Here is a 20,682-nt window from a genome sequence, read left to right as displayed (position 1 = left end):
ACAGACAGACAGACAGACAGACAGACAGACAGACAGACAGACAGACAGACAGACAGACAGACAGACAGACAGACAGACAGACAGACAGACAGACAGACAGACATACTTGTAGTTCTTGTGTAGGTCCATGACCTTGTCCTCCAGTTCCTTGGTGTGGTTTGGAGCGAAGCGGAGCTCACTGTTGTACTCCGTGTCCTCGGGGTCGTAGTCCCCCAGCTCTGACTGGACCGTGTAGGAGCCCAGTATGGTGTGGGTGGCGAAGGAACATGGGAGACGACCAGACACCATGTCATCACGCAGCTGGAGACACAGGTAGTACCTAGAGAAAGAGAGAGAGAGAGAGAGAGAGAGAGAGAGAGAGAGAGCGGGAGAGAGCAAGAGAGAGAGATAGAGAGATAGAGGGAGAGAGCAAGAGAGAGAGATAGAGGGAGAGAGCAAGAGAGAGAGAGAGATAGAGGGAGAGAGCAAGAGAGAGAGAGAGAGAGAGATAGAGGGAGAGAGCAAGAGAGAGAGAGAGAGAGAGAGAGAGAGGGAGAGAGAGAGAGCAAGAGAGAGAGAGAGAGATCGAGAGAGCAAGAGAGAGAGGGAGAGAGCAAGAGAGAGAGAGAGAGAGAGATAGAGTGAGAGATGTAAGTGTTTTTCAGTTTTGTCCGAGTAAAAGAAACACACAAGGGACCAGGGGTGTTGACCATAGAGTCAGTCCATCCAGCTGACCTGCTGATGTCCTCAGAGAGCTGGGCAGGGTCTGGAGGGTAGAACTTGACGTTGAAGGCAAAGTTCCAAGGGCCAGCTGGGAAACAACAAGGTATTTCATTACATTACATCAGAATCAGAATCAGAATATGATAGAAACATCGAGCAAATTAACTTGTCTAAAAAGAGGTAAAGGCCCAGTGTATCTCCTACAAGGTGCTGGTTGAGGTAAAGGCCCTGTGTATCTCCTACAAGGTGCTGGTTGATTACATCAGAATCAGAATATGATAGAAACATCGAGCAAATTAACTTGTCTAAAAAGAGGTAAAGGCCCAGTGTATCTCCTACAAGGTGCTGGTTGAGGTAAAGGCCCTGTGTATCTCCTACAAGGTGCTGGTTGAGGTAAAGGCCCTGTGTATATCCTACAAGGTGCTGGGTGAGGTAAAGGCCCTGTGTATCTCCTACAAGGTGCTGGTTGAGGTAAAGGCCCTGTGTATCTCCTACAAGGTGCTGGTTGAGGTAAAGGCCCTGTGTATCTCCTACAAGGTGCTGGTTGAGGTAAAGGCCCTGTGTATATCCTACAAGGTGCTGGGTGAGGTAAAGGCCCTGTGTATCTCCTACAAGGTGCTGGTTGAGGTAAAGGCCCTGTGTATCTCCTACAAGGTGCTGGGTGAGGTAAAGGCCCTGTGTATCTCCTACAAGGTGCTGGTTGAGGTAAAGGCCCTGTGTATCTCCTACAAGGTGCTGGTTGCCTCTTAAAGTTTTTTTTTCTTCATGTGTTTCATCGTCCTGATCAATTAATTAGCTATTGAGGAAAAGAGAACTCAAAAGGAGAATCAAGAGGGTACCCCCCCTCTTGACATCTAGTTACTGAATCAACAGCATATAGACATCTAGGTAATGAATCAACAGTATATAGACATCTAGTTAATGAATCAACAGTAGAAAGACATCTAGTTAATGAATCAACAGCATATAGACATCTAGGTAATGAATCAACAGTATATAGACATCTAGTTAATGAATCAACAGTATATAGACATCTAGTTAATGAATCAACAGTAATGAATCAACAGTAGAAAGACATCTAGTTAATGAATCAACAGTAATCAATCAACAGCAATGAATCAACAGTATATAGACATCTAGTTAATGAATCAACAGTAATGAATCAACAGTATATAGACATCTAGTTAATGAATCAACAGTAATGAATCAACAGTATATAGACATCTAGTTAATGAATCAATAGCATAAAGACATCTAGTTAATGAATCAACAGTAATGAATAAACAGTATATAGACATCTAGTTAATTAATCAACAGTAATGAATCAACAGTATATAGACATCTAGTTAATGAATCAACAGTATATAGACATCTAGTTGATGAATCAACAGTAATGAATCAACAGTATATAGACATCTAGTTAATGAATCAACAGTGATGAATCAACAGTATATAGACATCTAGTTAATGATTCAACAGTATAGAATCAACAATATATAGACATCTAGTTGATGAATCAACAGTAATGAATCAACAGTGATGAATCAACAGGAGCATTAGATCAGTGTGCTTTTAACTCACTCCTTATCTGCTTCTTCAGTTCCTTGTTAGGATCCAGCCAGTTCTGGAGAAAGAGGCAATTAGCTGGTAATCAATTCATTACTAATATTATAGCATTAACCTCTGACTGCAGAGTGCTATTTAACAGTCTAAACACATCGGGGGGTCTCAAACTACGTTCCTGGAGAGGCTTTCTCTCTGACCCATCACTAACACAGCTAATCACGGCCCAGTCTAAACACATCAGGGGGTCTCAAACTACGTTCCTGGAGAGGCTTTCTCTCTGACCCATCACTAACACAGCTAATCACGGCCCAGTCTAAACACATCAGGGGGTCTCAAACTACGTTCCTGGAGAGGCTTTCTCTCTGACCCATCACTAACACAGCTAATCACGGCCCAGTCTAAACACATCAGGGGGTCTCAAACTACGTTCCTGGAGAGGCTTTCTCTCTGACCCATCACTAACACAGCTAATCACGGCCCAGTCTAAACACATCAGGGGGTCTCAAACTACATTCCTGGAGAGGCTTTCTCTCTGACCCATCACTAACACAGCTAATCACGGCCCAGTCTAAACACATCACGGGGTCTCAAACTACGTTCCTGGAGAGGCTTTCTCTCTGACCCATCACTAACACAGCTAATCACGGCCCAGTCTAAACACATCACGGGGTCTCAAACTACGTTCCTGGAGAGGCTTTCTCTCTGACCCATCACTAACACAGCTAATCATGGCCCAGTCTAAACAAGTCAAAAACGAAATATGAACTATTTCCCTCCGGGAAAAAAAATATCTCAATCAACATTGAAATGACTAAAACCAAATGGAAACTGCGTATAAATCATTTATAGTCTCTTCACTCTGTCCAGCTTGATAACAGTCATTTATAGTCTCTTCACTCTGTCCAGCTTGATAACAGTCATTTATAGTCTCTTCACTCTGTCCAGCTTGATAACAGTCTCTTCACTCTGTCCAGCTTGATAACAGTCATTTATAGTATCTTCACTGTGTCCAGCTTGATAACAGTCCTTTATAGTCTCTTCACTGTCCAGCTTGATAACAGTCATTTATAGTCTCTTCACTCTGTCCAGCTAGATAACAGTCATCTATAGTCTCTTCACTCTGTCCAGCTTGATAACAGTCATGTATAGTCTCTTCACTCTGTCCAGCTTGATAACAGTCTCTTCACTTTGTCCAGCTTGATAACAGTAATGTATAGTCTCTTCACTCTGTCCAGCTTGATAAGTCATTTATAGTCTCTTCACTCTGTCCAGCTTGATAACAGTCCTTTATAGTCTCTTCACTGTCCAGCTTGATAACAGTCATTTATAGGCTCTTCACTCTGTCCAGCTTGATAACAGTCATTTATAGTCTCTTCACTGTGTCCAGCTTGATAACAGTCTATTCACTCTGTCCAGCTTGATAACAGTAATGTATAGTCTCTTCACTCTGTCCAGCTTGATAAGTCATTCATAGTCTCTTCACTCTGTCCAGCTAGATAACAGTCAGCTATAGTCTCTTCACTCTGTCCAGCTTGATAACAGTCATTTATAGTCTCTTCACTGTGTCCAGCTTGATAACAGTCTCTTCACTCTGTCCAGCTTGATAACATTCATTTATAGTCTCTTCACTGTCCAGTTTGATAACAGTCATGTATAGTCTCTTCACTGTCCAGCTTGATAACAGTCATGTATAGTCTGTTCACTCTGTCCAGCTAGATAACAGTCATTTATAGTCTCTTCACTGTCCAGCTTGATAACAGTCATGTATAGTCTCTTCACTCTGTCCAGCTTGATAACAGTCATTTATAGTCTCTTCACTCTGTCCAGCTAGATAACAGTCATTTATAGTCTCTTCACTGTCCAGCTTGATAACAGTCATGTATAGTCTCTTCACTCTGTCCAGCTTGATAACAGTCATTTATAGTCTCTTCACTGTCCAGCTTGATAAGAGATATTTATAGTCTCTTCACTCTGTCCAGCTCGATAACAGTCCTTAATAGTCACTTCACTCTGTCAAGCTTGATAACAGTCATTTATAGTCTATTCACTCTGTCCAGCTAGATAACAGTCATTTATAATCTCTTCACTCTGTCCAGCTAGATAACAGTCCTTTATAGTCTCTTCACTGTCCAGCTTGATAACAGTCATGTATAGTCTCTTCACTGTCCAGCTTGATAACAGTCATGTATAGTCTCTTCACTGTCCAGCTTCACAACAGTCATTTAAAGTCTCTTCAATGTGTCCAGCTTGATAACAGTCATTTATAGTCTCTTCACTGTCCAGCTTGATAACAGTCATTTATAGTCTCTTCACTGTCCAGCTTGATAACAGTCATTTATAGTCTCTTCACTGTCCAGCTTGATAACAGTCATGTATATAGTCTCTTCACTGTCCAGCTTGATAACAGTCATTTATAGTATCTTCACTGTGTCCAGCTTGATAACAGTCATGTATAGTTTCTTCACTCTGTCCAGCTTGATAATAGTCATTTATAGTCTCTTCACTGTCCAGCTTGATAAGAGGCATTTATAGTCTCTTCACTCTGTCCAGCTTGATAACAGTCATGTATAGTCTCTTCACTCTGTCCAGCTTGATAACAGTCATGTATAGTCTCTTCACTCTGTCCAGCTTGATAACAGTCATTTATAGTCTCTTCACTGTGTCCAGCTTGATAAAAGTCATTTATAGTCTCTTCACTCTGTCCAGCTTGATAACAGTCATGTATAGTCTCTTCACTGTCCAGCTTGATTACAGTCATGTATAGTCTCTTCACTGTCCAGCTTGATAACAGTAATGTATAGTCTATTCACTCTGTCCAGCTAGATAACAGTCATTTATAGTCTCTTCACTGTCCAGCTTGATAAGAGGCATTTATAGTCTCTTCACTCTGTCCAGCTTGATAACAGTCCTTCATAGTCTCTTCACTCTGTCCAGCTTGATAACAGTCATTTATAGTCTATTCACTGTGTCCAGCTTGATGACAGTCATTTATAGTCTCTTCACTCTGTCCAGCTAGATAACAGTCAGCTATAGTCTCTTCACTCTGTCCAGCTTGATAACAGTCATTTATAGTCTCTTCACTGTGTCCAGCTTGATAACAGTCTCTTCACTCTGTCCAGCTTGATAACAGTCATTTATAGTCTCTTCACTGTCCAGCTTGATAACAGTCATGTATAGTCTCTTCACTGTCCAGCTTGATAACAGTCATGTATAGTCTCTTCACTCTGTCCAGCTAGATAACAGTCATTTATAGTCTCTTCACTGTCCAGCTTGATAACAGTCATGTATAGTCTCTTCACTCTGTCCAGCTTGATAACAGTCATTTATAGTCTATTCACTGACCAGCTTGATAAGAGGCATTTATAGTCTCTTCTCTCTGTCCAGCTTGATAAGAGTCATGTATAGTCTCTTCACTCTGTCCAGCTTGATAACAGTCATTTATAGTCTATTCACTGTCCAGCTTGATAAGAGGCATTTATAGTCTCTTCTCTCTGTCCAGCTTGATAACAGCCCTTAATAGTCTCTTCACTCTGTCCAGCTTGATAACAGTCATTTATAGTCTCTTCACTCTGTCCAGCTAGATAACAGTCATTTATAATCTCTTCACTCTGTCTAGCTAGATAACAGTCATTTATAGTCTCTTCACTCTGTTCAGCTTGATAAGTCATGTATAGTCTCTTCACTCTGTCCAGCTTGATAACAGACATGTATAGTCTCTTCACTGTGTCCAGCTTGATAACAGTCATTTATAGTCTCTTCACTGTCCAGCTTGATAACAGTCATTTATAGTCTCTTCACTCTGTTCAGCTTGATAAGTCATGTATAGTCTCTTCACTCTGTCCAGCTTGATAACAGACATTTATAGTCTCTTCACTGTTTCCAGCTTGATAACAGTCATTTATAGTCTCTTCACTGTCCAGCTTGATAACAGTCATTTATAGTCTCTTCACTCTGTCCAGCTTGATAAGTCATTTATAGTCTCTTCACTCTGTCCAGCTTGATAACAGTCATGTATAGTCTCTTCACTCTGTCCAGCTAGATAACAGTCATTTATAGTCTCTTCACTGTCCAGCTTGATAACAGTCATGTATAGTCTCTTCACTCTGTCCAGCTTGATAACAGTCATTTATAGTCTCTTCACTGTCCAGCTTGATAAGAGGCATTTATAGTCTATTCACTGTCCAGCTTGATAAGAGGCATTTATAGTCTCTTCTCTCTGTCCAGCTTGATAACAGCCCTTAATAGTCTCTTCACTCTGTCCAGCTTGATAACAGACATTTATAGTCTCTTCACTGTGTCCAGCTTGATAACAGTCATTTATAGTCTCTTCACTGTCCAGCTTGATAACAGTCATTTATAGTCTCTTCACTCTGTCCAGCTTGATAAGTCATGTATAGTCCCTTCACTCTGTCCAGCTTGATAACAGACATTTATAGTCTCTTCACTGTGTCCAGCTTGATAACAGTCATTTATAGTCTCTTCACTGTCCAGCTTGATAACAGTCATTTATAGTCTCTTCACTCTGTCCAGCTTGATAACAGTCATGTATAGTCTCTTCACTGTCCAGCTTGATTACAGTCATGTATAGTCTCTTCACTGTCCAGCTTGATAACAGTAATGTATAGTCTATTCACTCTGTCCAGCTAGATAACAGTCATTTATAGTCTCTTCACTGTCCAGCTTGATAAGAGGCATTTATAGTCTCTTCACTCTGTCCAGCTTGATAACAGTCCTTCATAGTCTCTTCACTCTGTCCAGCTTGATAACAGTCATTTATAGTCAATTCACTGTGTCCAGCTTGATGACAGTCATTTATAGTCTCTTCACTCTGTCCAGCTAGATAACAGTCAGCTATAGTCTCTTCACTCTGTCCAGCTTGATAACAGTCATTTATAGTCTCTTCACTGTGTCCAGCTTGATAACAGTCTCTTCACTCTGTCCAGCTTGATAACAGTCATTTATAGTCTCTTCACTGTCCAGCTTGATAACAGTCATGTATAGTCTCTTCACTGTCCAGCTTGATAACAGTCATGTATAGTCTCTTCACTCTGTCCAGCTAGATAACAGTCATTTATAGTCTCTTCACTGTCCAGCTTGATAACAGTCATGTATAGTCTCTTCACTCTGTCCAGCTTGATAACAGTCATTTATAGTCTATTCACTGTCCAGCTTGATAAGAGGCATTTATAGTCTCTTCTCTCTGTCCAGCTTGATAACAGTCATGTATAGTCTCTTCACTCTGTCCAGCTTGATAACAGTCATTTATAGTCTATTCACTGTCCAGCTTGATAAGAGGCATTTATAGTCTCTTCTCTCTGTCCAGCTTGATAACAGCCCTTAATAGTCTCTTCACTCTGTCCAGCTTGATAACAGTCATTTATAGTCTCTTCACTCTGTCCAGCTAGATAACAGTCATTTATAATCTCTTCACTCTGTCTAGCTAGATAACAGTCATTTATAGTCTCTTCACTCTGTTCAGCTTGATAAGTCATGTATAGTCTCTTCACTCTGTCCAGCTTGATAACAGACATGTATAGTCTCTTCACTGTGTCCAGCTTGATAACAGTCATTTATAGTCTCTTCACTGTCCAGCTTGATAACAGTCATTTATAGTCTCTTCACTCTGTCCAACTTGATAACAGACATTTATAGTCTCTTCACTGTGTCCAGCTTGATAACAGTCATTTATAGTCTCTTCACTGTCCAGCTTGATAACAGTCATTTATAGTCTCTTCACTCTGTCCAGCTTGATAAGTCATTTATAGTCTCTTCACTCTGTCCAGCTTGATAACAGTCATGTATAGTCTCTTCACTCTGTCCAGCTAGATAACAGTCATTTATAGTCTCTTCACTGTCCAGCTTGATAACAGTCATGTATAGTCTCTTCACTCTGTCCAGCTTGATAACAGTCATTTATAGTCTCTTCACTGTCCAGCTTGATAAGAGGCATTTATAGTCTATTCACTGTCCAGCTTGATGAGAGGCATTTATAGTCTCTTCTCTCGGTCCAGCTTGATAACAGTCCTTAATAGTCTCTTCACTCTGTCCAGCTTGATAACAGTCATTTATAGTCTCTTCACTCTGTCCAGCTAGATAACAGTCATTTATAATCTCTTCACTCTGTCTAGCTAGATAACAGTCATTTATAGTCTCTTCTCTCTGTTCAGCTTGATAAGTCATGTATAGTCTCTTCACTCTGTCCAGCTTGATAACAGACATTTATAGTCTCTTCACTGTGTCCAGCTTGATAACAGTCATTTATAGTCTCTTCACTGTCCAGCTTGATAACAGTCATTTATAGTCTCTTCACTCTGTCCAGCTTGATAAGTCATGTATAGTCTCTTCACTCTGTCCAGCTTGATAACAGACATGTATAGTCTCTTCACTGTGTCCAGCTTGATAACAGTCATTTATAGTCTCTTCACTGTCCAGCTTGATAACAGTCATTTATAGTCTCTTCACTCTGTTCAGCTTGATAAGTCATGTATAGTCTCTTCACTCTGTCCAGCTTGATAACAGACATTTATAGTCTCTTCACTGTTTCCAGCTTGATAACAGTCATTTATAGTCTCTTCACTGTCCAGCTTGATAACAGTCATTTATAGTCTCTTCACTCTGTCCAGCTTGATAAGTCATTTATAGTCTCTTCACTCTGTCCAGCTTGATAACAGTCATGTATAGTCTCTTCACTCTGTCCAGCTAGATAACAGTCATTTATAGTCTCTTCACTGTCCAGCTTGATAACAGTCATGTATAGTCTCTTCACTCTGTCCAGCTTGATAACAGTCATTTATAGTCTCTTCACTGTCCAGCTTGTTAAGAGGCATTTATAGTCTATTCACTGTCCAGCTTGATAAGAGGCATTTATAGTCTCTTCTCTCTGTCCAGCTTGATAACAGCCCTTAATAGTCTCTTCACTCTGTCCAGCTTGATAACAGTCATTTATAGTCTCTTCACTCTGTCCAGCTAGATAACAGTCATTTATAATCTCTTCACTCTGTCTAGCTAGATAACAGTCATTTATAGTCTCTTCACTCTGTTCAGCTTGATAAGTCATGTATAGTCTCTTCACTCTGTCCAGCTTGATAACAGACATGTATAGTCTCTTCACTGTGTCCAGCTTGATAACAGTCATTTATAGTCTCTTCACTGTCCAGCTTGATAACAGTCATTTATAGTCTCTTCACTCTGTTCAGCTTGATAAGTCATGTATAGTCTCTTCACTCTGTCCAGCTTGATAACAGACATTTATAGTCTCTTCACTGTGTCCAGCTTGATAACAGTCATTTATAGTCTCTTCACTGTCCAGCTTGATAACAGTCATTTATAGTCTCTTCACTCTGTCCAGCTTGATAAGTCATGTATAGTCTCTTCACTCTGTCCAGCTTGATAACAGACATTTATAGTCTCTTCACTGTGTCCAGCTTGATAACAGTCATTTATAGTCTCTTCACTGTCCAGCTTGATAACAGTCATTTATAGTCTCTTCACTCTGTCCAGCTTGATAACAGTCATGTATAGTCTCTTCACTGTCCAGCTTGATTACAGTCATGTATAGTCTCTTCACTGTCCAGCTTGATAACAGTAATGTATAGTCTATTCACTCTGTCCAGCTAGATAACAGTCATTTATAGTCTCTTCACTGTCCAGCTTGATAAGAGGCATTTATAGTCTCTTCACTCTGTCCAGCTTGATAACAGTCCTTCATAGTCTCTTCACTCTGTCCAGCTTGATAACAGTCATTTATAGTCAATTCACTGTGTCCAGCTTGATGACAGTCATTTATAGTCTCTTCACTCTGTCCAGCTAGATAACAGTCAGCTATAGTCTCTTCACTCTGTCCAGCTTGATAACAGTCATTTATAGTCTCTTCACTGTGTCCAGCTTGATAACAGTCTCTTTACTCTGTCCAGCTTGATAACAGTCATTTATAGTCTCTTCACTGTCCAGCTTGATAACAGTCATGTATAGTCTCTTCACTGTCCAGCTTGATAACAGTCATGTATAGTCTCTTCACTCTGTCCAGCTAGATAACAGTCATTTATAGTCTCTTCACTGTCCAGCTTGATAACAGTCATGTATAGTCTCTTCACTCTGTCCAGCTTGATAACAGTCATTTATAGTCTATTCACTGTCCAGCTTGATAAGAGGCATTTATAGTCTCTTCTCTCTGTCCAGCTTGATAACAGTCATGTATAGTCTCTTCACTCTGTCCAGCTTGATAACAGTCATTTATAGTCTATTCACTGTCCAGCTTGATAAGAGGCATTTATAGTCTCTTCTCTCTGTCCAGCTTGATAACAGACATTTATAGTCTCTTCACTGTGTCCAGCTTGATAACAGTCATTTATAGTCTCTTCACTGTCCAGCTTGATAACAGTCATTTATAGTCTCTTCACTCTGTCCAGCTTGATAAGTCATGTATAGTCCCTTCACTCTGTCCAGCTTGATAACAGACATTTATAGTCTCTTCACTGTGTCCAGCTTGATAACAGTCATTTATAGTCTCTTCACTGTCCAGCTTGATAACAGTCATTTATAGTCTCTTCACTCTGTCCAGCTTGATAACAGTCATGTATAGTCTCTTCACTGTCCAGCTTGATTACAGTCATGTATAGTCTCTTCACTGTCCAGCTTGATAACAGTAATGTATAGTCTATTCACTCTGTCCAGCTAGATAACAGTCATTTATAGTCTCTTCACTGTCCAGCTTGATAAGAGGCATTTATAGTCTCTTCACTCTGTCCAGCTTGATAACAGTCCTTCATAGTCTCTTCACTCTGTCCAGCTTGATAACAGTCATTTATAGTCAATTCACTGTGTCCAGCTTGATGACAGTCATTTATAGTCTCTTCACTCTGTCCAGCTAGATAACAGTCAGCTATAGTCTCTTCACTCTGTCCAGCTTGATAACAGTCATTTATAGTCTCTTCACTGTGTCCAGCTTGATAACAGTCTCTTCACTCTGTCCAGCTTGATAACAGTCATTTATAGTCTCTTCACTGTCCAGCTTGATAACAGTCATGTATAGTCTCTTCACTGTCCAGCTTGATAACAGTCATGTATAGTCTCTTCACTCTGTCCAGCTAGATAACAGTCATTTATAGTCTCTTCACTGTCCAGCTTGATAACAGTCATGTATAGTCTCTTCACTCTGTCCAGCTTGATAACAGTCATTTATAGTCTATTCACTGTCCAGCTTGATAAGAGGCATTTATAGTCTCTTCTCTCTGTCCAGCTTGATAACAGTCATGTATAGTCTCTTCACTCTGTCCAGCTTGATAACAGTCATTTATAGTCTATTCACTGTCCAGCTTGATAAGAGGCATTTATAGTCTCTTCTCTCTGTCCAGCTTGATAACAGCCCTTAATAGTCTCTTCACTCTGTCCAGCTTGATAACAGTCATTTATAGTCTCTTCACTCTGTCCAGCTAGATAACAGTCATTTATAATCTCTTCACTCTGTCTAGCTAGATAACAGTCATTTATAGTCTCTTCACTCTGTTCAGCTTGATAAGTCATGTATAGTCTCTTCACTCTGTCCAGCTTGATAACAGACATGTATAGTCTCTTCACTGTGTCCAGCTTGATAACAGTCATTTATAGTCTCTTCACTGTCCAGCTTGATAACAGTCATTTATAGTCTCTTCACTCTGTCCAGCTTGATAACAGACATTTATAGTCTCTTCACTGTGTCCAGCTTGATAACAGTCATTTATAGTCTCTTCACTGTCCAGCTTGATAACAGTCATTTATAGTCTCTTCACTCTGTCCAGCTTGATAAGTCATTTATAGTCTCTTCACTCTGTCCAGCTTGATAACAGTCATGTATAGTCTCTTCACTCTGTCCAGCTAGATAACAGTCATTTATAGTCTCTTCACTGTCCAGCTTGATAACAGTCATGTATAGTCTCTTCACTCTGTCCAGCTTGATAACAGTCATTTATAGTCTCTTCACTGTCCAGCTTGATAAGAGGCATTTATAGTCTATTCACTGTCCAGCTTGATGAGAGGCATTTATAGTCTCTTCTCTCGGTCCAGCTTGATAACAGTCCTTAATAGTCTCTTCACTCTGTCCAGCTTGATAACAGTCATTTATAGTCTCTTCACTCTGTCCAGCTAGATAACAGTCATTTATAATCTCTTCACTCTGTCTAGCTAGATAACAGTCATTTATAGTCTCTTCTCTCTGTTCAGCTTGATAAGTCATGTATAGTCTCTTCACTCTGTCCAGCTTGACAACAGACATTTATAGTCTCTTCACTGTGTCCAGCTTGATAACAGTCATTTATAGTCTCTTCACTGTCCAGCTTGATAACAGTCATTTATAGTCTCTTCACTCTGTCCAGCTTGATAAGTCATGTATAGTCTCTTCACTCTGTCCAGCTTGATAACAGACATGTATAGTCTCTTCACTGTGTCCAGCTTGATAACAGTCATTTATAGTCTCTTCACTGTCCAGCTTGATAACAGTCATTTATAGTCTCTTCACTCTGTTCAGCTTGATAAGTCATGTATAGTCTCTTCACTCTGTCCAGCTTGATAACAGACATTTATAGTCTCTTCACTGTTTCCAGCTTGATAACAGTCATTTATAGTCTCTTCACTGTCCAGCTTGATAACAGTCATTTATAGTCTCTTCACTCTGTCCAGCTTGATAAGTCATTTATAGTCTCTTCACTCTGTCCAGCTTGATAACAGTCATGTATAGTCTCTTCACTCTGTCCAGCTAGATAACAGTCATTTATAGTCTCTTCACTGTCCAGCTTGATAACAGTCATGTATAGTCTCTTCACTCTGTCCAGCTTGATAACAGTCATTTATAGTCTCTTCACTGTCCAGCTTGTTAAGAGGCATTTATAGTCTATTCACTGTCCAGCTTGATAAGAGGCATTTATAGTCTCTTCTCTCTGTCCAGCTTGATAACAGCCCTTAATAGTCTCTTCACTCTGTCCAGCTTGATAACAGTCATTTATAGTCTCTTCACTCTGTCCAGCTAGATAACAGTCATTTATAATCTCTTCACTCTGTCTAGCTAGATAACAGTCATTTATAGTCTCTTCACTCTGTTCAGCTTGATAAGTCATGTATAGTCTCTTCACTCTGTCCAGCTTGATAACAGACATGTATAGTCTCTTCACTGTGTCCAGCTTGATAACAGTCATTTATAGTCTCTTCACTGTCCAGCTTGATAACAGTCATTTATAGTCTCTTCACTCTGTTCAGCTTGATAAGTCATGTATAGTCTCTTCACTCTGTCCAGCTTGATAACAGACATTTATAGTCTCTTCACTGTGTCCAGCTTGATAACAGTCATTTATAGTCTCTTCACTGTCCAGCTTGATAACAGTCATTTATAGTCTCTTCACTCTGTCCAGCTTGATAAGTCATGTATAGTCTCTTCACTCTGTCCAGCTTGATAACAGACATTTATAGTCTCTTCACTGTGTCCAGCTTGATAACAGTCATTTATAGTCTCTTCACTGTCCAGCTTGATAACAGTCATTTATAGTCTCTTCACTCTGTCCAGCTTGATAACAGTCATGTATAGTCTCTTCACTGTCCAGCTTGATTACAGTCATGTATAGTCTCTTCACTGTCCAGCTTGATAACAGTAATGTATAGTCTATTCACTCTGTCCAGCTAGATAACAGTCATTTATAGTCTCTTCACTGTCCAGCTTGATAAGAGGCATTTATAGTCTCTTCACTCTGTCCAGCTTGATAACAGTCCTTCATAGTCTCTTCACTCTGTCCAGCTTGATAACAGTCATTTATAGTCAATTCACTGTGTCCAGCTTGATGACAGTCATTTATAGTCTCTTCACTCTGTCCAGCTAGATAACAGTCAGCTATAGTCTCTTCACTCTGTCCAGCTTGATAACAGTCATTTATAGTCTCTTCACTGTGTCCAGCTTGATAACAGTCTCTTCACTCTGTCCAGCTTGATAACAGTCATTTATAGTCTCTTCACTGTCCAGCTTGATAACAGTCATGTATAGTCTCTTCACTGTCCAGCTTGATAACAGTCATGTATAGTCTCTTCACTCTGTCCAGCTAGATAACAGTCATTTATAGTCTCTTCACTGTCCAGCTTGATAACAGTCATGTATAGTCTCTTCACTCTGTCCAGCTTGATAACAGTCATTTATAGTCTATTCACTGTCCAGCTTGATAAGAGGCATTTATAGTCTCTTCTCTCTGTCCAGCTTGATAACAGTCATGTATAGTCTCTTCACTCTGTCCAGCTTGATAACAGTCATTTATAGTCTATTCACTGTCCAGCTTGATAAGAGGCATTTATAGTCTCTTCTCTCTGTCCAGCTTGATAACAGCCCTTAATAGTCTCTTCACTCTGTCCAGCTTGATAACAGTCATTTATAGTCTCTTCACTCTGTCCAGCTAGATAACAGTCATTTATAATCTCTTCACTCTGTCTAGCTAGATAACAGTCATTTATAGTCTCTTCACTCTGTTCAGCTTGATAAGTCATGTATAGTCTCTTCACTCTGTCCAGCTTGATAACAGACATGTATAGTCTCTTCACTGTGTCCAGCTTGATAACAGTCATTTATAGTCTCTTCACTGTCCAGCTTGATAACAGTCATTTATAGTCTCTTCACTCTGTCCAGCTTGATAACAGACATTTATAGTCTCTTCACTGTGTCCAGCTTGATAACAGTCATTTATAGTCTCTTCACTGTCCAGCTTGATAACAGTCATTTATAGTCTCTTCACTCTGTCCAGCTTGATAAGTCATTTATAGTCTCTTCACTCTGTCCAGCTTGATAACAGTCATGTATAGTCTCTTCACTCTGTCCAGCTAGATAACAGTCATTTATAGTCTCTTCACTGTCCAGCTTGATAACAGTCATGTATAGTCTCTTCACTCTGTCCAGCTTGATAACAGTCATTTATAGTCTCTTCACTGTCCAGCTTGATAAGAGGCATTTATAGTCTATTCACTGTCCAGCTTGATGAGAGGCATTTATAGTCTCTTCTCTCGGTCCAGCTTGATAACAGTCCTTAATAGTCTCTTCACTCTGTCCAGCTTGATAACAGTCATTTATAGTCTCTTCACTCTGTCCAGCTAGATAACAGTCATTTATAATCTCTTCACTCTGTCTAGCTAGATAACAGTCATTTATAGTCTCTTCTCTCTGTTCAGCTTGATAAGTCATGTATAGTCTCTTCACTCTGTCCAGCTTGATAACAGACATTTATAGTCTCTTCACTGTGTCCAGCTTGATAACAGTCATTTATAGTCTCTTCACTGTCCAGCTTGATAACAGTCATTTATAGTCTCTTCACTCTGTCCAGCTTGATAAGTCATGTATAGTCTCTTCACTCTGTCCAGCTTGATAACAGACATTTATAGTCTCTTCACTGTGTCCAGCTTGATAACAGTCATTTATAGTCTCTTCACTCTGTCCAGCTTGATAACAGTCATGTATAGTCTCTTCACTGTCCAGCTTGATTACAGTCATGTATAGTCTCTTCACTGTCCAGCTTGATAACAGTAATGTATAGTCTATTCACTCTGTCCAGCTAGATAACAGTTATTTATAGTCTCTTCACTGTCCAGCTTGATAAGAGGCATTTATAGTCTCTTCACTCTGTCCAGCTTGATAACAGTCCTTCATAGTCTCTTCACTCTGTCCAGCTTGATAACAGTCATTTATAGTCTATTCACTGTGTCCAGCTTGATGACAGTCATTTATAGTCTCTTCACTCTGTCCAGCTAGATAACAGTCAGCTATAGTCTCTTCACTCTGTCCAGCTTGATAACAGTCATTTATAGTCTCTTCACTGTGTCCAGCTTGATAACAGTCTCTTCACTCTGTCCAGCTTGATAACAGTCATTTATAGTCTCTTCACTGTCCAGCTTGATAACAGTCATGTATAGTCTCTTCACTGTCCAGCTTGATAACAATCATGTATAGTCTCTTCACTCTGTCCAGCTAGATAACAGTCATTTATAGTCTCTTCACTGTCCAGCTTGATAACAGTCATGTAGAGTCTCTTCACTCTGTCCAGCTTGATAACAGTCATTTATACTCTATTCACTGTCCAGCTTGATAAGAGGCATTTATAGTCTCTTCTCTCTGTCCAGCTTGATAACAGTCATGTATAGTCTCTTCACTCTGTCCAGCTTGATAACAGTCATTTATAGTCTATTCACTGTCCAGCTTGATAAGAGGCATTTATAGTCTCTTCTCTCTGTCCAGCTTGATAACAGCCCTTAATAGTCTCTTCACTCTGTCCAGCTTGATAACAGTCATTTATAGTCTCTTCACTCTGTCCAGCTAGATAACAGTCATTTATAATCTCTTCACTCTGTCTAGCTAGATAACAGTCATTTATAGTCTCTTCACTCTGTTCAGCTTGATAAGTCATGTATAGTCTCTTCACTCTGTCCAGCTTGATAACAGACATGTATAGTCTCTTCACTGTGTCCAGCTTGATAACAGTCATTTATAGTCTCTTCACTGTCCAGCTTGATAACAGTCATTTATAGTCTCTTCACTCTGTTCAGCTTGATAAGTCATGTATAGTCTCTTCACTCTGTCCAGCTTGATAACAGACATTTATAGTCTCTTCACTGTGTCCAGCTTGATAACAGTCATTTATAGTCTCTTCACTGTCCAGCTTGATAACAGTCATTTATAGTCTCTTCACTCTGTCCAGCTTGATAAGTCATTTATAGTCTCTTCACTCTGTCCAGCTTGATAACAGTCATGTATAGTCTCTTCACTCTGTCCAGCTAGATAACAGTCATTTATAGTCTCTTCACTGTCCAGCTTGATAACAGTCATGTATAGTCTCTTCACTCTGTCCAGCTTGATAACAGTCATTTATAGTCTCTTCACTGTCCAGCTTGATAAGAGGCATTTATAGTCTATTCACTGTCCAGCTTGATAAGAGGCATTTATAGTCTCTTCTCTCGGTCCAGCTTGATAACAGTCCTTAATAGTCTCTTCACTCTGTCCAGCTTGATAACAGTCATTTATAGTCTCTTCACTCTGTCCAGCTAGATAACAGTCATTTATAATCTCTTCACTCTGTCTAGCTAGATAACAGTCATTTATAGTCTCTTCTCTCTGTTCAGCTTGATAAGTCATGTATAGTCTCTTCACTCTGTCCAGCTTGATAACAGACATTTATAGTCTCTTCACTGTGTCCAGCTTGATAACAGTCATTTATAGTCTCTTCACTGTCCAGCTTGATAACAGTCATTTATAGTCTCTTCACTCTGTCCAGCTTGATAAGTCATGTATAGTCTCTTCACTCTGTCCAGCTTGATAACAGACATTTATAGTCTCTTCACTGTGTCCAGCTTGATAACAGTCATTTATAGTCTCTTCACTGTCCAGCTTGATAACAGTCATTTATAGTCTCTTCACTCTGTTCAGCTTGATAAGTCATGTATAGTCTCTTCACTCTGTCCAGCTTGATAACAGACATGTATAGTCTCTTCACTGTGTCCAGCTTGATAACAGTCATTTATAGTCTCTTCACTCTGTCCAGCTTGATAACAGTCATGTATAGTCTCTTCACTGTCCAGCTTGATTACAGTCATGTATAGTCTCTTCACTGTCCAGCTTGATAACAGTAATGTATAGTCTATTCACTCTGTCCAGCTAGATAACAGTTATTTATAGTCTCTTCACTGTCCAGCTTGATAAGAGGCATTTATAGTCTCTTCACTCTGTCCAGCTTGATAACAGTCCTTCATAGTCTCTTCACTCTGTCCAGCTTGATAACAGTCATTTATAGTCTATTCACTGTGTCCAGCTTGATGACAGTCATTTATAGTCTCTTCACTCTGTCCAGCTAGATAACAGTCAGCTATAGTCTCTTCACTCTGTCCAGCTTGATAACAGTCATTTATAGTCTCTTCACTGTGTCCAGCTTGATAACAGTCTCTTCACTCTGTCCAGCTTGATAACAGTCATTTATAGTCTCTTCACTGTCCAGCTTGATAACAGTCATGTATAGTCTCTTCACTGTCCAGCTTGATAACAATCATGTATAGTCTCTTCACTCTGTCCAGCTAGATAACAGTCATTTATAGTCTCTTCACTGTCCAGCTTGATAACAGTCATGTAGAGTCTCTTCACTCTGTCCAGCTTGATAACAGTCATTTATACTCTATTCACTGTCTAGCTTGATAAGAGGCATTTATAGTCTCTTCTCTCTGTCCAGCTTGATAACAGTCATGTATAGTCTCTTCACTCTGTCCAGCTTGATAACAGTCATTTATAGTCTATTCACTGTCCAGCTTGATAAGAGGCATTTATAGTCTCTTCTCTCTGTCCAGCTTGATAACAGCCCTTAATAGTCTCTTCACTCTGTCCAGCTTGATAACAGTCATTTATAGTCTCTTCACTCTGTCCAGCTAGATAACAGTCATTTATAATCTCTTCACTCTGTCTAGCTAGATAACAGTCATTTATAGTCTCTTCACTCTGTTCAGCTTGATAAGTCATGTATAGTCTCTTCACTCTGTCCAGCTTGATAACAGACATGTATAGTCTCTTCACTGTGTCCAGCTTGATAACAGTCATTTATAGTCTCTTCACTGTCCAGCTTGATAACAGTCATTTATAGTCTCTTCACTCTGTTCAGCTTGATAAGTCATGTATAGTCTCTTCACTCTGTCCAGCTTGATAACAGACATTTATAGTCTGTTCACTGTGTCCAGCTTGATAACAGTCATTTATAGTCTCTTCACTGTCCAGCTTGATAACAGTCATTTATAGTCTCTTCACTCTGTCCAGCTTGATAAGTCATTTATAGTCTCTTCACTCTGTCCAGCTTGATAACAGTCATGTATAGTCTCTTCACTCTGTCCAGCTAGATAACAGTCATTTATAGTCTCTTCACTGTCCAGCTTGATAACAGTCATGTATAGTCTCTTCACTCTGTCCAGCTTGATAACAGTCATTTATAGTCTCTTCACTGTCCAGCTTGATAAGAGGCATTTATAGTCTATTCACTGTCCAGCTTGATAAGAGGCATTTATAGTCTCTTCTCTCGGTCCAGCTTGATAACAGTCCTTAATAGTCTCTTCACTCTGTCCAGCTTGATAACAGTCATTTATAGTCTCTTCACTCTGTCCAGCTAGATAACAGTCATTTATAATCTCTTCACTCTGTCTAGCTAGATAACAGTCATTTATAGTCTCTTCACTGTGTCCAGCTTGATAACAGTCATTTATAGTCTCTTCACTGTCCAGCTTGATAACAGTCATTTATAGTCTCTTCACTCTGTCCAGCTTGATAAGTCATTTATAGTCTCTTCACTCTGTCCAGCTTGATAACAGTCATGTATAGTCTCTTCACTCTGTCCAGCTAGATAACAGTCATTTATAGTCTCTTCACTGTCCAGCTTGATAACAGTCATGTATAGTCTCTTCACTCTGTCCAGCTTGATAACAGTCATTTATAGTCTCTTCACTCTCCAGCTTGATAAGAGGTATTTATAGTCTATTCACTCTCCAGCTTGATAAGAGGCATTTACAGTCTCTTCTCTCGGTCCAGCTTGATAACAGTCCTTAATAGTCTCTTCACTCTGTCCAGCTTGATAACAGTCATTTATAGTCTCTTCACTCTGTCCAGCTTGATAACAGACATGTATAGTCTCTTCACTGTGTCCAGCTTGATAACAGTCATTTATAGTCTCTTCACTGTCCAGCTTGATAACAGTCATTTATAGTCTCTTCACTCTGTTCAGCTTGATAAGTCATGTATAGTCTCTTCACTCTGTCAAACTTGATAAAAGATATTTATAGTCTCTTCACTGTGTCCAGCTTGATAACAGTCATTTATAGTCTCTTCACTGTCCAGCTTGATAACAGTCATTTATAGTCTCTTCACTCTGTCCAGCTTGATAAGTCATTTATAGTCTCTTCACTCTGTCCAGCTTGATAACAGTCATGTATAGTCTCTTCACTCTGTCCAGCTAGATAACAGTCATTTATAGTCTCTTCACTGTCCAGCTTGATAACAGTCATGTATAGTCTCTTCACTCTGTCCAGCTTGATAACAGTCATTTATAGTCTCTTCACTGTCCAGCTTGATAAGAGATATTTATAGTCTCTTCACTCTGTTCAGCTTGATAAGTCATGTATAGTCTCTTCACTCTGTCAAACTTGATAAAAGATATTTATAGTCTCTTCACTGTGTCCAGCTTGATAACAGTCATTTATAGTCTCTTCACTGTCCAGCTTGATAACAGTCATTTATAGTCTCTTCACTCTGTCCAGCTTGATAAGTCATTTATAGTCTCTTCACTCTGTCCAGCTTGATAACAGTCATGTATAGTCTCTTCACTCTGTCCAGCTAGATAACAGTCATTTATAGTCTCTTCACTGTCCAGCTTGATAACAGTCATGTATAGTCTCTTCACTCTG

At 39.7% G+C, this 20,682-nt stretch overlaps 1 protein-coding gene across 1 annotated transcript in view; it reads right to left on the bottom strand.

The window, feature by feature from the left end:
- The window catches only part of LOC106592546 (band 4.1-like protein 3), a 260,004-nt gene that overhangs the window by 26,210 nt on the left and 213,112 nt on the right, over positions 1–20,682 (bottom strand). The window contains exons 3-5 of the mRNA XM_082961403.1: positions 2,284–2,326; positions 715–790; positions 107–319 (exon numbers count right to left, since the gene is read on the bottom strand). Coding sequence (XP_082817529.1) covers positions 107–319; positions 715–790; positions 2,284–2,326 — 332 coding nt within the window. The remainder of the gene's footprint in view (positions 1–106; positions 320–714; positions 791–2,283; positions 2,327–20,682) is intronic.

The sequence above is a fragment of the Salmo salar genome, chromosome 14 (assembly GCF_965601325.2).
Source record: "Salmo salar chromosome 14, fSalSal1, whole genome shotgun sequence".
NCBI lineage: Eukaryota > Metazoa > Chordata > Actinopteri > Salmoniformes > Salmonidae > Salmo > Salmo salar.
Note: the sequence above shows the minus strand (reverse complement) of the source record. Positions and strands in the feature narration are given on the sequence as shown.